Source organism: Pleurodeles waltl, chromosome 7 (assembly GCF_031143425.1).
Source record: "Pleurodeles waltl isolate 20211129_DDA chromosome 7, aPleWal1.hap1.20221129, whole genome shotgun sequence".
NCBI lineage: Eukaryota > Metazoa > Chordata > Amphibia > Caudata > Salamandridae > Pleurodeles > Pleurodeles waltl.
The window spans coordinates 1,423,417,507-1,423,434,582 of record NC_090446.1 but is presented as its reverse complement, the minus strand read 5'-3'; the positions used below and the strand labels follow the sequence as shown (position 1 = coordinate 1,423,434,582).

Sequence of the window (17,076 nt, the reverse complement as noted above, 5' to 3'; positions counted from 1 at the left end):
TCAAAGGTAGAAGGGATATAATTGGTGGACCCAAAACCCCATATGTTCAGATTTATTTAAGATTTCTTCTGGAACCAAGGAGAACCGCTGTCAAGGAGTAGAGCTGAAGAGCTGGAGGAGGGGTACTGCCCCTTTGCCTGTGACTGTGCTTTGCTGGGTTGGCCTGAAGTTGCTGCTTCTGCTTGAAAGAGGACAAAGACTGGGTTTTGTGGTATATTCCTACTTGTGAAGAATCTCCAAGGGCTTTGACTGAGCTTGCCTCCTGTTTTGAAGTCTCAGGGCCATCAAAGACTTCCTCTGCCAGCACCTGGACTCTCTGTTGAGACTCCTGCCCTGCCAAGTGGTGCCCACCCAGTCCTTGAGAGGTGAAGTTGGCAGAACAAGAACTGCAGGGAAAAATTGGGAAAATGTTGATGCACCACTTGCAATGCAACAGAAAAATGATGTGCCGCCCGCTTAACTACTGCAATCTTTGCTCCACCTGCATCGCAGCTGGGAGATCGATGCTTCACGGCTGAAGAAACAACACAACACCCGCTTGTGGCAGCTGATAACAACGCAAATCCCACGCAGCACAGTTTTCCAACACCCTGCAGCTAAATTTCTCATGTATCATCGCAGGGTGTCTGTTAAGCTCCAGACATGTAATTTGGTAAGATGAGCTTTATTAAATACCACCAACCCACAGCAGATGCAAACACTTCCAACCCTCACCAACTGTCAAGACTCTCACCTACCCAGTGACCTCACCTGGAACCTAGATGACATGTAAGTTCCAGGCTATGCCCAACATTCCTAGATAACCACAACACATCCCCTTTACATACATAGAAAATATTTCACAGAAACAGAGAAGGAAGAACATTTAAAGAATAAACAGGATAAATAAATAATAACATAATGTAACTGTGTGGTGACGACCAACAGTACCCGCAATGCACAAAGGCATATAATATCGTAAGTTACAAATTATCAAGGAACATAATCACTCAACCACAATGGTCTTGAGCGAAGTCTGGAAGGAGCCTTGATGCATGGTGTTGCCTTAGACCCGCTCAAGGAAGGATCTTCTCTTAGATCAGGGCTTAAGTCAGGGGAATCTACCACCCGGTTATTCCATTTCACTATTCTAGACATGCTCCACACGTCTCCATTATTAAGTACAACCACATTCTTCCTAACTTCCTTAATGCAGAAAGGACCTTTGAATCTTGACTTGCCCTTGGTTCTAAACCCAGGATCCTTCAGCAACACCATGTCACCAACCTTCCATTTGACACTGGAAACACCATGTTTGTAATCATACCGCAATTTGTACTTACATTGGTAACCCCTTCTACGATCAGACGCTCTACTAAGTTTCTCTTGATCAAGATCCCCTAGATCAAACTTATTCCTAAACCAAGCAGGAGACATTTTGGTACATCCCGATCTACCTCTCATATATTCAAAAGGGGCGATACCAGTGATACTATTGGGAGTATTACAATATGCCCACCACTGGTCTCTCAGAAGATCCGCCAGGGGAGCTCTGGTTTCGATTGCTTCTTGGACACAGGATTTTACCATCCTGTTCATACGTTCAGCAAGACCATTGGCCTGAGGTAAATACAATGCGGTTTTCAGGTGCACAACGGCTAAGGAATCCAAAAACAACTTCATTTCCTGAGAAGTTAACTGTACACCGTTATCTGTGATTAAATGACTAGGTACACCCTCCCGAGCGAATTCTTCCTTTAAAAACTCAATCACAGTTCTAGTGTCCACAGAATTCACACATTTAGTTACCACCCACTTCGAGGTGTAATCCACTATGAGCATGACATAACGCTCATTTGCAGGTAGGAGATGGAAAGGACCCATAAAGTCAAGTCCTAATTTCACCCATGGTTTCTCTGGAACTGCAACTGGGGAAAGTGGAGATTTCACTACAACTTTGTTTTTATCATTGCGTGCACAGGTCAAACAATCCTTCACCACTGCTTCTACATCCCGATCTAAACCTGGCCACCAGTATACTGTTCTTAACCTTGATTTAGTCATATTCCTGCCTAAATGACCCTCATGAGCCAAATTGATAATTTTACTCCTCAGACTAGAAGGAGGTATGGATTTAGTACCACGGAATAATTCACCACCATTTAGAGACAGTTCATCTCTAACATTCCAGTACCCCTTTAAAGAATCGGAAACGTCCTTATATTCTGGCCAACCTTTCACTACGAGCTCTGCAAGATCATGTCTGTCAGAATCCTGAATAGATGCAGTCTTCCAATCATCTTCACTTACGGCCAACTCCCTCACCCAGTTAACTTCTATCTCGTTTTCAGTCTCATCATCACCACCAACCGATGTTCGGGACAGGAAATCTGCCACGATATTCTTTGGCCCAGGCACATATTCAACAGTGAAATTATATTCCATTAATCCTTCAACCCACCTTTTTATCCTGGGCGTCAATTCTTCCCCTTTCTTAGAAGAAAATATTTGAACAAGGGGCCTGTGGTCTGTTCTCACTACAAAAGGTAAACCCCACAAATAAAATCTGAAGTGCTTAACTGCCCACATGCACGCAAGTGCTACTCTTTCTATAACGGAATACTGTTGTTCAGCTCCTTTGAGGGATCGGGACGCAAAGGCAATTACTTTCTCCTCCTGGTTAACCCTTTGGATCAATACCGCTCCCAGTCCCTTAATACTGGCATCTGTGTACAAGAAGGTTTTGGCATGTATATCGAAATGTCCTAAAGTGGGCATCTTCCCAATACAATCTTTCACAAAAGTGAAGGCAGCTGTACACTCATCTGTCCAAACAAATTCACACACTTTCTTTAGGAGAGATCTCAGGGGTTGGGTCACACTCGAAAAAATGGCAATAAACTTAGAATAATACTCTGCTAGACCTAGAAAGGATCTTACCCCATCTTTATCACCGGGTTGAGGTGCCCTGACAATGGAATCAACCAATTCTAACTTGGGCTTGATTCCCTCACTAGATATAGTATGGCCCAAGTAAGTTACCGAAAAGACTCTAAACTTGCACTTCTCCCTCTTCACAGTCAGACCAGAACGGGCCAGCTTACTCAACACCTCTCTAAGAACTTTGTTGTGTTCTTCCACAGTACTGCCATGAACTAAGATATCATCTTGGAAAAATAAGACTCCAGAGACTTTCCCTAAAATCTTCTTCATGATTCGTTGGAAACATGCAGCCGCAGAGGCCAATCCAAAGGGCATCCTTAAAAATTGGTAGGCTCCCACTGGCGTCACAAATGATGTGAGATGTCTAGAATCGGGATGCAAAAGAATTTGGTGATAGGCTGAGGATAGATCTAACACACTAAACACCTTCGAACCACCCAAACCTGACAATTCTTCAGAAATGTTGGGTAAGGGTTGGCGATCTACCCATATATGCCTGTTGAGGTCTCTAAGGTCCACACACATACGGATCTGCCTCCCCTTGTCTTTAGGTGCCAGAACAACGGGAGCCAACCACTCAGACGATTCTATCTCTTCAATTACACCAGCGCACAGAAGCTTATTCAACTCTGCTCTGAGTGGTTCTAACATCAACTTAGGGACTCTTCTCACCTTATGCACAGAAGGAACAGCACCTTTCTTCAGGATAATTTTGTGTTCGAAATTAGTTAAACATCCCAATTTGTCATTAAATACTTGAGGGAACTCCTTAAGGATCTTAAGATTATCATCTCCGTCATTCACCACCATAACCTGACACTTAGAGTTGGGGTCTAACTTAATTCCCATGTCACGCTGGTGACGCCAACCTAGCAGGTTATTTCCACGCCTCGCTACATAAACTTTCCCCACAGTGGTTTTGTTCTGAAATTGAATCTTCATGACCTTATACCCAATTACTTCAATCTTAGTGCCACCATAACTAACAGGATTGATATCAGGCTTAATTAAAGAATGAAAATCCTCCCCAAATATCGCTCGCCAATTCTTGTCCCCCACCATAGTGTAAGGCGATCCTGAGTCTGCTAAAACTGTAACTATTCTGCCATCAAGCTCAATAGCACACTCAGGCATGACAACTGGCCCAGTATCGACAACTTCACCATTGTTCTCAATATGGTTGATATCAGGTTCAATATACAAAATCATCTTGCTAATATTATCAGTTATAGAATCTATGCCACATTTGTCACTATTGCAGACCCTAGCATAGTGGCCTTTTTTTCCACATTTTCTACATAGAGAGTTTCGTGCAAAACAATTTGAGCTGTTCTCTGTGTGACCAGAGTTGCCACAGCGATAACAACGCTGATGTTTGGCTTCTCTCCTCTTCTCCAGAGTGGGTACAGGTGCTTTGCTGTCGTTGCTGACCTTCGAAACCTCTTCACGAATCTGAGGTGCCTGTACCATGCATAACTTGTCTTCTTCATGGTCATTCATCTCCTTGATCCAATTGCTGGTACTTTCCATTCCTTCCACAATTGCAATAGCTTCTTTCAAATCTGGGTTCTTCGTTAACAACTTTTCTTGAACCCTCTTATTGTTTGTACAGCGGACTAATTGATCACGAATGAGAGAATCCGTGATATCACCAAAGTCACATGTGCGTGCTAACGTGCGTAAAGCAGCTACAAAGTTTCCTACACTCTCTGATTTGCCTTGGAATCTTGTAAAAAATTTGTGTCTTTCCAAAACCACATTGAGCTTTGATTCAAAATGTGCAGCTAAAATTGCTACTGACATTTCATAAATATCCCTGGGTTCCCCCTCCGCCCCTCCTACTGGAAGAGTTTCAAGACTATCATAAATGTTCCTGCCCTCAATTCCCAAATTATGCAATAGAACAGCCTGTTTCCTAGCTGGAGAGAATTTCCCCCCCCCAATTGCTACAAGGTAGGAGTCAAAAAGGTTCTTCCAACGTTTCCAAGGAAGAATAGAGTCCCCTTTGTCTGATAAAAAGGGGGGCGGTTGAGACATCGTGGGAGAAGCCATAATGAGTTTGGAATTTAAGTCTTAGAACAGGTGAACAGGTGAAGGTACAGGCAATACAAGTAAATGGACACCAGCAGAGGTAAAGGTGCGCATTTAAATGTATTCACCGCAATCTGAAAAGCTTAAGATAAAACGGCAACCCTGTATTTAAATGTAGTAACGGCCACAAGGCAAAATAAAACAAACGTCTTACAGTTTGAAGTACTTAGACTTCACATTGAACACTCCGTAATTGAGTCATACGTGTATAGAACAAAAGTACAGTGAGCAGTCTAGTGTTCAGCCGAAATGAGCGAAACAAGCGAAACTTCACACCGAAATCCCGTAATTGACCATAACCGGCGTGGAAACACCATGCAAATTGCGGTCTAGTGTTCTGTACTCACACGCGCGTCATACTTCCAGAGCAAGGAGACGCGTTTCTATGGTTGCGCGTGCCGCTCCTCGCGAACAGGAAGAATTGTTGAAAGACGCACTCTCGCGCACAGTGAAAACTCCCCGCGTGCGGAGAGAAACCGTTGAAAGGCTCGCGCTGAGAGGTAACAGGGAGCCGAAAATAGGTGGAAAAGGAATAAATAAATAAATAAATAACAACGATGACTTTGGAGATAGCGCTGCGCGTCTCCCGCTGCATTAGAGGTTCCGATTTTCCAACACCTCACCGCACAAGGCTCCAACGCGTCAATCACCACCAGGAAGCCTCCCAATTACATCTGCTGCAAGTGTAAGAGGAGCAGGGTCAGTGCTGCCAGGATTTTACTGTCTTCAGGATCAGGATCTCCAAGCCAGGCACCCTCGATCAGCCGATCTCGAACAGAGCAGAAAAACAGATGCCAACAGGAAGAAGATGCGTGGGTTCCGAGTTGGTGGTGACTCCTCGTCGCCAGTGTTAAGCTCCAGACATGTAATTTGGTAAGATGAGCTTTATTAAATACCACCAACCCACAGCAGATGCAAACACTTCCAACCCTCACCAACTGTCAAGACTCTCACCTACCCAGTGAACTCACCTGGAACCTAGATGACATGTAAGTTCCAGGCTATGCCCAACATTCCTAGATAACCACAACAGTGTCAAAAATCAACACAAGCCTGCGTGGAACCGATGTGTCTCGTCCAGAAATCTTGCGGGAGAGCAAAGCGACGAATCGCCTACCTGAGCAAAGAAGAAATGACGCATGGCCTCACTTGCCAGTAAGGAATCAACACTTTGATGACTTGCCTGTGCAGCTTTATTTTTGACTCAAACCAGGAACTTTGTGTACATTCAACGTTTTTATTGTTTTCTATGAAGTAAGAAACTTACTTTAAAAATTCATATGTTTTCTTGTGTATGTTGGATTTTTGTTGTTTTGGCCTTATTTGATTGAGATAAATAATGCCTATTTTTCTAAACTGGGGTGGTGTCCATTTTGTAGTGTTTTCACTGCATTATTGTGTGTATTGGTACAGATACTTTACATATTGCCTTTGAGATAAGCCTAACTCCTTGTGCTAAACTACCAAAGGGGTGAGCAGGGTTCGTCTTAGAAGTGTAACTCCCTTACCCTGACTCGAGTGAGGGTCCCTGCTTGGACAGAGTGCAAACTGACTGCCAATCAGAGACCCCATTTCTAACAGGGCTCAAGCAGTAGGACAGGCTTCTAAGAGCTGAAGGCAGCTATCAGGCAGAAGAGCAGTCCCTCCAGGTGCAGCAAAGCAGACTTCTGAAGAACGCAGCAGTCCACATTAGCAAGTAGTCATTTGAGAGTCCTTCCACAGGTCCAGAAAGAGAATTGAAGAGTAGGTATGAGGGCTATCATTCAAGTAGGATGTGTTTCAAGATAATTCCCATTTAAATGCTTTGAGTTTCCTGCCTTCCCTGCCCTGGCTCCAGCCTGGCTACCATAGCAATGCAGTGGTGTGAAGTTCTTTCTGTGAAGACAAGGTCGACAAAGGTGAGACCATCGCACTCATCCTCCTAGACCTCTCAGCAGCCTTTGACACCATCTGCCACCACACACTCCGCACACGCCTCCACAACATAGGAATTCGCCACAAAGCGTTAGACTGGCTCACCTCCTTCCTCACCGACGGGACCCAGAGAGTCCGCCTTCCACCCTTCCACTCCAACACTACCAAGATCACCTGCGGAGTCCCCCAAGGGTCCTCCCTCAGCCCCACACTCTTCAACATCTACATGATCCCCCAGCCAACATCCTCCGAGCACACGGAATCACTATCCTCTCCTATGCAGATGACACCCAACTCATCCTCTCCCTCACCCTCAACCCCACCATTACCAAAACCAACCTCCACACCACTCTCCTCGACACCGCCAACTGGATGACCACTAACCACCTCAAACTCAACTCAAATAAAACCGAGATCATCATCTTCGGCCCCAACAAAACCACATGGGACGACTCCTAGTGGCCCTCCGCCCTAGGTCCTGCACCCACCCCCGCAGACCACGCACGCAACCTCGGCATCATCCTTGACCCCTCCCTCTCCATGACATAACAAATCAATGCTCTAACCTCCTCCTGCTTCCACACACTCCGCACTCAAATGGATTCCCCCAGAAACCAGAAAGACAGTCACCCACGCACTCATCAGCAGCAAACTGGACTATGGTAACGCCCTATATGCCAGCACCACACTCAAACTCAAACGCAAACTCCAGAGAGTCCAGAACACAGCCGCACTCCTCCCCCGCCACAAACAAATCTCACCACACCTCAAATGCCTTCACTGGCTCCCCATAGACGAGAGAATCACATTCAAGATCCTCATCCACGCACACAAATCCCTCCACAACACCGGCCCAACCTACCTCAACAAAAGAGTTAACTTCCACACTCCCACACGCAACCTCCGATCAGCCGATCTCGCCCTAGCCACAGTCCCCCGCATCCAATGCACACTAACAGGAGGCAGGTCTTTCTCCTACCTCCCCCCCAAAACCTAGAACTCCCTCCCCACCGACCTTCGCAAAACCAAAGACCACCTGGTCTTCAGAAAGAACCTCAAGACATGGTTGTTCGATTAGTGACCCTCCCTGCCCCCCCAATTTCTCTCCCCACCCACAGCACCTTGAGACCCTCACGGGTGAGTAGCGCGCTCTACAAATGTTTTTGATTGATTAATTGATTGAAGGAAGGGTGCAGCGTATTGATTTGCAAGTGGGGCTGTTTCCAGCTCTGCACCCATCCTGCTAGCGATGGCCTTTCCAGGCACAGCTAGTCCCTCTATTGTACGGATGTCTAGGAGGAATAAAAAACATCCAAATGCCAACTATACCCAATCATGTTGCAAAGGAACAGGCTGCAGGCACTAGTTAGTTAGGACATCTTTCTACAAGTGACACTTTCAAAACTCTGAACTGTGACTTAAAATTTGAGGTTACCATTGGGAGAAGTAGGCCTCACAGTAGTGAAAAACAAATTCATGTGTTTTTCACTACCAGGACATGTAAAACCTAAATGTACATGCCCAACCTTTTCATGACAGTGCACCCTACCCTATGAGCTGCCCAGGGCCTGCCTTAGGGAATGACTTATATGTAATAAAAGGGGAGTTTTAAGGCTTGGCAAGGGGCTTATTTTGCCAAGTCGAATTAGCTGTTTAAACTGCATTCAGGCTGCTATGGCAGACCTGGGACATTTTTTAATGGGCTACTTAAGTCAGAGACACAATAAGTGCTGCAGGCCCATTAGTAGTAGCAATTAATTTACCACCCAGGGTATATCGAATACCACCTTACTAGGGACTTAGAAGTAAATTAAATATGACAATTATTTGTGAGCCAATTTAACAATTTTTAGGAAGTGAGCACAAGCACTTAACCACTAGTTAGCAGTGGTAACGGGCAGAGAGTCCTAAGGGTAACAAAAACGAATTTAACAAATATACGAAGGTCAATGCAAAAAGTTTAAGGGAAGATCATCCTAAAGCTGACACATATGAGATAACACACATGACTGAATGTAGTGACATGGTGAGCAAAAACGATTTCTCTTTGTCCTCTCCAGGACACTGAGGTGCGGTTTGGATTATGCTCAAGTCTTAGACGGCCTCAAGATTTTTATTTGTTTCTCCATCGTGGATATTTGAGTTGCTAGGAGGAATTCTAAATGGTCTTGGTGGCCAGGATTCAAACTGATGTATAACTCAGGGAGGTGAAACACCAGATGCACAATCATGAACATGTTGGACTACTCAGAGAAAAGTCCTGAACTCAAAGAAATCCCATAAAATATGCATTAGCATAAAGGGGTGTATCAACAGGGCCTATGGCCAGGCAATCTTTCCTATTTCCAGAATGCATATAATGATTCCCTTTAGATTCATAACATTTAAACATATCCTCTGTGGAAATCGTGATAATGTGGCATGGATTGAGTCCTTGCGGTTTGCCACAGGACACACCTGACCTAGAATTGGTTAGGTAAGTGGTGCTGGATTTCATGGCAGACTTCAGTGACCAGGTGTAGCAGTTCGTTTCTTGAGGTTGGCCCCCTGTGGAGACTCTAGTTGATCTTCACAGAGTTTCTTCAGTTTGTTGTGTTTTTTGGAGTCTAGTTTTCTCTATGAACTTTCTAAAACATCAGTAGTCCTGCTTTGCTTAAAAGGGAAACAGAAAAGCAAGGTACACAAACAAATCTGTGTTGCTCATTGGTGGATTAGGCTTGAGAATAGCAAACATATGTAGACAAATGGTGGATTGAATGCAAGAAGGAATGGGTCAGGTTTATTGCAATGCATGCATTCATTCTGTTATTGGATGGTAAACATGTCCATTTACTATGGGACATATAATTTGCTTGCATAAAATGTAGGGAAAGGATTCAGTAAATTATGCTGTCAAAGCAACTGTATAAGAGTGATTACATTGATTATATTTCAAATAATTTCTCTTTTCAGTGTTGGCTGTGATGCTTGGGATTGGAAACTGTGTTGGTAAGAATATTTATCCTAACTTTTGTTCTGTATAGATAAATATATAGTTAGTGTAAACAATTCAATTCAATTTATAAATTTTCATGATTTGGAACTTCGCAGAGGTCCACATGCAAACAGTAAACAAATCGATGAGATATATAATACAATTCCTAAAACTACATTCATTCCTTACAAATAATTTCTAAGTACTGTATAAAAAGCATTCCTTCACTCCCCTTTCAACAGTGACAACACCAAATTCTCAGCACCAAGAATGCTTGCATAGAGTTAAACAACTCAATAAAATATATAATACACTTCCTAAAACTAAATTCATTCCTTATAATTAATTTTCTAAGTATGGATAAAAAGCGTTCCTCCACTCCCCTGACAAGAGTTACAACATCAAATTCTCATCATTAAGAAAGCTTGGCCTTCTCTTGGACAGATAAAATGCCTTCTCGGAACCTGTCCTTAAATACCTCCCTCCTGCGGACTGGCTTATCAACTTAGATGTACTAAACCTTGTTGTGCCTCCATTCTAGAATAAAATTAATATATCTTTAAAAAACCTTGAAAAAATGTAAAAGTTCTTATACAGAACATTTCATTTGGAGATTAAAAAAAGAGTCTAGAGTCTCCCTGGCAGATCTAATATTTAGCCGGACATAGAGAGGTTTCAGCCACATTCTCTGCAATGCGGTTACAGTCAGACAGACAAAAAATATGTGCTTGAGATTCTGCACCACCTCATGGCACAGGTCACAGGAATTAGAGTTGCCATTCCATTTAGAGGTTATCTCCCTAAGTGGAACTCTAGCTAGTCTAATCAGAATAAAGAGCAGCCTCACCCCATGTGGCAGATTCCATGATAGGTAAGGCTGCGCCACTTTAGGGCCAAAGACTTAATTTCACCAGCAAGGCCTCTCTTAGAGAGGCTAGACTCATGATCCATTGTGAATCCTTTAGACCATGTCACCGCCTTCAGTGTCTTTTTAAGAGATAAATGCCGAATCTCTATGATAAGATCCTTTTCCAGCTCTAATAACTGGACGGCGTAAGTATAATTTCTAAAGAACCTAGATTTCTCTCTCAAGCTAATAAAAATTTCCAAAAAAGCCAGGTGTCTCAGTGAAGATTCCATACTGTGCTATGCGATGTGCCCTCCTGATCACCGCCAAACCCTGCACGAGGATATTCTTGATGCCAAATTTGAGCCTTAAAGCTGCCACCGAGGCTGAATTATTACAGGAGGGTAGACGTCTTAGGATCGGCCTTCTATTTTGTTGAGAAAATCCCACTTAGCATAATCTATACATTCTATCGCACATAGGAGCGTGGATGGGATCTTTACTTGGTAGAAGGTCAGTAAATGGGAAAAATGGTTCTGACCAACTGCATTAAAGAAAGCTACCAAGTCTTGTGCTTGGGAGAGGGCCTTACTAATATTATTACAAATATGGGCCTGGTCACTAAGAGTGGAAGAGAAAATGTTACCAAGGAAACAGTATGCATTTACCCACTCTAGCGTGCGTTGTCCCAGGATCCATGATTTTTTTTTTTTCCCCCAACTTTTTTCCCTGAAATACATACCACTTGAGACTTAGAAGTATTAATGTTCAGGTGGTGCTGCATTAAGTAGCAGGTTAGGGCAGCCAAGTGTAGATTTCTGCCCTCTGGGGCAAGATCCAACACGACTATATCATCCGCGTATAGTAGACAGGCAATGGAACGGCCACTCACTATAGGCGCATAACCTGAATGTATAAGGAGAATAACAGTGGCGCCAATAGACAACCCTGCTTCAGTCCATTTTTTGTGGGGAATTTTGAGGAAAGGCCCTGCTCTCCTCCCATAAGGACTTTGCACCACATAGATGAATGCGATGCAATAACCAGGCACAGCAGACAAATTGGTATACCCACCTCATACAGTTTCCTTCACAGAATCTTCCTAACTACCTTGTCAAATGTGGTTGAGTAATCTGTGAATGCTACATAGACTGCTCCCCCCTAGTTTGGACATACTTTCCAATTATCGTTTGCAATATTAGGATGTTATCTAAAGTGATGTGCACCTTTCTAAAACCTGCTTGTTCCACTGGGAAGATAGTATTTTCCTCCACCCAGTTAGTTAAATGCTTTAGGATACTCTTCAAAATGATCTTACCCATGGCATCCAACAAAGCAATTTGCTGATACTTTAAGGGTGCTGATCTATGACCTTTTTTATATAAATGGAGTATAATACTCCCAGTCCAGGAGTCCGGGATTCTACCTTGAAAGTAGCAGTAGAGAAAGACCGGTTGGAGGATTCTTGCCCATAATTTAGGCTCTCGTTTAATGAGTGACATCGGTACCAAATCAGGACTCATGGACCTGGAGGCCCGCATTGAGCTTAATATCTCTTCTATCTCAAGCAGGGAGGGCAGGTCACTGAACGCCACTTCCATGCCTCCACATATGTTCGGGCGACTTTCCCGAAATCCATATCCTTATTTTCAGCATACAGGGCCAGTATATACTCCCTCCAGTCTACCTCTGCTATGGGCGGTTTGGTGAAAGTTTTGCGCTTTCCACTCCCATCGGAGATTATTGCCTAGAATTTACTGGAATTTCTTGATACAGCAGTTTCCCTCAGTGCGATCTACTTGCAATTGAACTCCTTCTGAATGGCAAATTTTCGGCTTTTACCAGTGCTGACACACAATCTGATCCCCAGCGCTAACACAGGCACCCTTGCACATGGTGCAAGGGTGCCCGCATTGTAAGCAGGATTGTTTTGTGCAGGAAGGGACACGTTACTGCATAAGAACAATCCCCTGAGGCATATTCCTCTTTCTCTGTGTGATGCAGAATATAGGTTGAAACCCATTGGTAAGAATGGCAAAGATTAAATTACTTCAATCCTGCAATGGTCTTTAGAGATTTGTGGCATGTATCAGACTTGTCTTTCACCATCACATTCTTGTGGAGCATGTTTTCCTCATATGCTCATTAGTGTCCCACATATGGCAATGGCACTTAGTATTAAACATGCACCTGTCAAGGAAGCTTATTTTATAAATAAATCTTTTCTTCGAAAGGCCTACCGCCACAGCCTCAGAGGGACTGGAAGACCTGACAGGATCACCAGCCTATTAGGCCATATTCACACTCCTTTGTGTAGAAAATGACAAGCCAGTAACTTAGCAGATGCATTGAGGTGTCGGAAAAGCATCAACTCCTGTAAGGCCACATGCCTCTCAGTCGTCCTGAGAGCAGGAGTGGGTCCTCCACAATGGCAGAGGAGCATTGCCCCCTTGGCTAAGAGCAGGCAGCTGTAAAATAAAATGATATTTCATTATTCTTTTATTTTACAGCTGCTGGCTCAGCCAGCAGCATGCACGGGGAAGGACAGGGCTGGGCCATGGGGGTAAGGAGGAGTGGAGTCTGTGCACTGTATGTGCATGTGCATTTGGCTGGCTGTCTTAGGCCAGCTAAACATACATGTACACTTAGGTTTCTCCAGCCCGGCTGTGTTACACAACCAGGTTGGAGGAACTGCACACGCTCCAGTGCACTGTCTTTGAGTGGCAGACCAAGCCATTCAGACCAATCCTAAACTATGTTTATTATCATTGTTTGGTAAAAGGGGCGGGACCACAAACTGTGACAAACACTGAGGGGGAGTGCATAGCACTCCCCCTCACTGCGCTTGTACGTTTGGCCAGCCGTCTTGGGCCGCACAAACACCATGCTCAGTAGGCTCTCAGCAGCCCGGCACTGTGTCACTGGGCTGGATAGAGCAGGCGCAGGCTCCCAGTCTGCCTGGGAGCGCCCTGGCTGGGCACTCCCAGCCAATCCTAATACTGCTTTGAGCAGTGTCAGGTTTAGCTGCAGGGCAGGCTGAAAGCCTGTGCCTGCAGCATGTCTGTGTAGGAGAAGAGCAGCGCAGTGGTGATAGTGGCAGCTGCGATGATTCAGGTACGTTTTTTTTTTTTATTAACCCACCACAAGCCCACCCCCCACCCACCCACCAGCACACACCGCCCAGCCCCTCTTTAGCAACACAAGCCGCTCCTGCCATCGGGTTGGATTTCTGCAGTGAACCTAAATATTGCAGTGATGGATCCCTTCTACTGTACCGGGTCTGATCTAGCTGTTAAAAGGCCAGTTTTATAAGGGATGACCTCAAGCTCCATTGCTGATGTATTGTTGGTCCCTGTGAGGTGGGCGATTTTATTGTTGTACTTCAAAATGTGGCATTTGCCTTTCTCTAACCTAAAATCACTTTACTGGATAACTCTGATAACCCAGATTAAGATGTGCTGAACTATTTTTGCGGGGTGTGCAATGTTAGTGGTCAGCAGCGGCGGCTCCTCCATTAGGGTGGAGGAGCGTCGCCCCCCCACCAGCAGCAGGAGCTGCAAACCTTTACAAATAAAACTATAATAAACTATGTTTATTATAGTTTTATTTTTAAAGGGGGTGGGGCCATGGGGTGACGAGCACAGAGGGGAGTGCACGGAGCATCCCCCTCAGTGCGCATGTATTTTTGGCAGGCCTTCTTGGGCTAGCCAAACACACATGCCCACAAGGGCTCTCTCCAACCCAGCACTTTGTTTCCGAGTTGTTGAGAGCTGTCCCAGGCTCCCAGTCTGCATTGGAGCACCCAGCCAGGGCTTTGAGCAGCGTCATGATTGGTTGCAGGGCAGGCTCAGAGTCTGCAGTGCAGCGGGAGCGGCAAAGAGCAGCGGTGACGTTTAGGTAAGATTTTTTTAAACATTTATATTAGATTTTTGTTTTATCCCCCACCGACCCCCCTCCATCCCCCGGCCTGCCACTTTCCCAAGTAGCCAGCCACCACTGGTGGTCGGTGCACTGGAAATTTGACACAAGTAGAAATTACCCCTAATAGTGAATTAGATACCTAAAAGTGTGGCCCATGTTTGCAAACTGGGCAGTTTTTAACTTGTAAACGCACTCTATTAGTGTTTTGCAATGTATGACATTCTGCATGGGTTTGAGCTTGCTGCAAGCAATACTGTTTTTTAATATTGACAAAATACTGGTCCACACACTGACCTGTTAGATGAACTCTTTGGGCACAGCCCGATAGACCAGTCTGTCCCTGATGAGTGTGCCCTCCCCCCTACTATTCACGAGTATAGCTATTATGAGTGAAATAAATGCAGTGTTTTCAGAGGTGAGAAGAAAATCGTTACACACAAGTAATGTCTGTCTCTTAATAAGAAACTAGTATCTTATGGTTAGTCCATTTTCCTTGGTTGCGTAAGGGCCGAGGGCACTCCTGCTATCCCGCTGGTAGAATAGAGTCCATGGGCAGCTAATATCTGGAACCTAGCAGGACAACTTATCCTATCGCCGCCGTCCTAATTTTGCTGTTTATTGTTGGTCTACCTTTTTGCTAATGTGCATTTTACGACCTCAGCATGCATTACGTATCTTTGTGATTCCTTCCGTGTCTGGTTCAGCTGATATATAATTAGGCTGAAGATATCTTGACCTATGTGAAAATGTGTGTTATTTGCATTGACACAAGATTAAGGGGGTGATTCTAAGTCTGGCGGGCGGCGGAGGCCGCCCGCCAGACTTCCCCCTCCAAAATACCGCTCCGCGGTCGAAAGACCGCTGAGGGTATTTTGGGTTTTCCACTGGGCTGGCGGGCGACCGCCAAAAGGCCGCCCGCCAGCCCAGTGGAAAACAGCCTTCCCACGAGGACGCCGGCTCCGAATGGAGCCGGCGGAGTGGGAAGGTGCGACGGGTGCAGTTGCACCCGTCGCGAATTTCAGTGTCTGCAAAGCAGACACTGAAATTCTTTTTGGGGCCCTCTTACGGGGGCCCCTGCAGTGCCCATGCCATTGGCATGGGCACTGCAGGGGCCCCCAGGGGCCCCAAGACACCCCATACCGCCATCCTGTTCCTGGCGGGAGAACCGCCAGGAACAGGATGGCGGTATGGGGTGTCAGAATCCCCATGGCGGCGCAGCATGCTGCGCCGCCATGGCGGATTCAAAAGGGCAGCGGAAAACCGGCGGGAGACCGCCGGTTTTCCACTTCTAACCGCGGCCAAACCGCCGCGGTCAGAATGCCCTGCGGGGCACGCCAGCCTGTTGGCGGTGCCCCCGTCATTTTAGCCCTGGCGGTCTTGGACCGCCAGGGTTAAAATGACCCCCTAAATGTTAGTCTGCGGGGTCACATTTTATATGTGGCCTTTGTTAATTCTGCAATCCCTCTCATATTTTCTCTTGCAGAAAAGTGTGGAAAGAACATGGAGTACAGCGAGTGTCATGGCAAATGTGGAAGAACCTGCAAAGATGTGGCCATGATTGGAGATATGAAGATGTGCGCATTAGCTTGCATTCCGGGATGCATCTGCAAAAAGGGATACGCCCTTAATTCTGGCCGCTGTGTACCTGAGCCTGCTTGTGGTTGCCCCGCCAATGCTCACTATTCTAAATGTGGCTTTTTATGTTCACCCACTTGTGGGAAGGATAACTCTGCACCTGATTGCGCAGCAAATTGTATGTCCGGGTGCACGTGCAACAAAGGCTATGCATGGTCTGCTAAGGCTGGTAAATGCGTGCTGCCTAAAGAGTGCCCTTTAGCGCCCAAGCCTTAAATTGGGAGCTCGATGGCTCCATCAAAATCAGTCACATCTGAAAAGTGTATATGCAAAGAATAACAATAAACGTTTGTGATCACAACATGAAATTCTATTTATTATATATGCTGATTACAATCCTAATGTGATTTTATTTTGTATTTTAGAATTCATCAAGTAAACAGCGTAAGGGACATATTGACAAGATCCTTTCACCACTTAGTGCCGGAGTAGCGTCATTTTTTTTTACGCTACAGCTGCAATAAACAGGCCCCACCCTCCTCCATATTTACAGTGGTGCAATGCTTGCATTGTGCCACTTTGCAACCCCTTGCACCACATTATACCTGCTTCAGGTATAATGTATGCAAGGGAGGCGTTCCAATGCAGGGAGGCCCAAAAACATGGTGCATGGAATTTAGAAGATTTCACTGCGCCGTTCTAGTGTCATTTATTAACACATGCTCAAGGCATGTGTTAAAGTGTTGCTAGTGCTATTTCCTATAGTCCCCCTGTGCTTTGCTGGACTGGCGCCAACATTTTTGGTGCTGATCCAGCAAAGCACCACAATAGC

General features: G+C 45.2%; 1 protein-coding gene across 1 annotated transcript in view; it reads left to right on the top strand.

Annotated features, from left to right (window-relative positions):
* Positions 1–16,612, top strand: part of LOC138246439 (alpha-tectorin-like) — a 29,504-nt gene extending 12,892 nt beyond the window's left edge. The window contains exons 3-4 of the mRNA XM_069201054.1: positions 9,880–9,915; positions 16,153–16,612. Coding sequence (XP_069057155.1) covers positions 9,880–9,915; positions 16,153–16,520 — 404 coding nt within the window. The 3' untranslated portion in view covers positions 16,521–16,612. The remainder of the gene's footprint in view (positions 1–9,879; positions 9,916–16,152) is intronic.
* Positions 16,613–17,076: the final 464 nt, after the last annotated feature.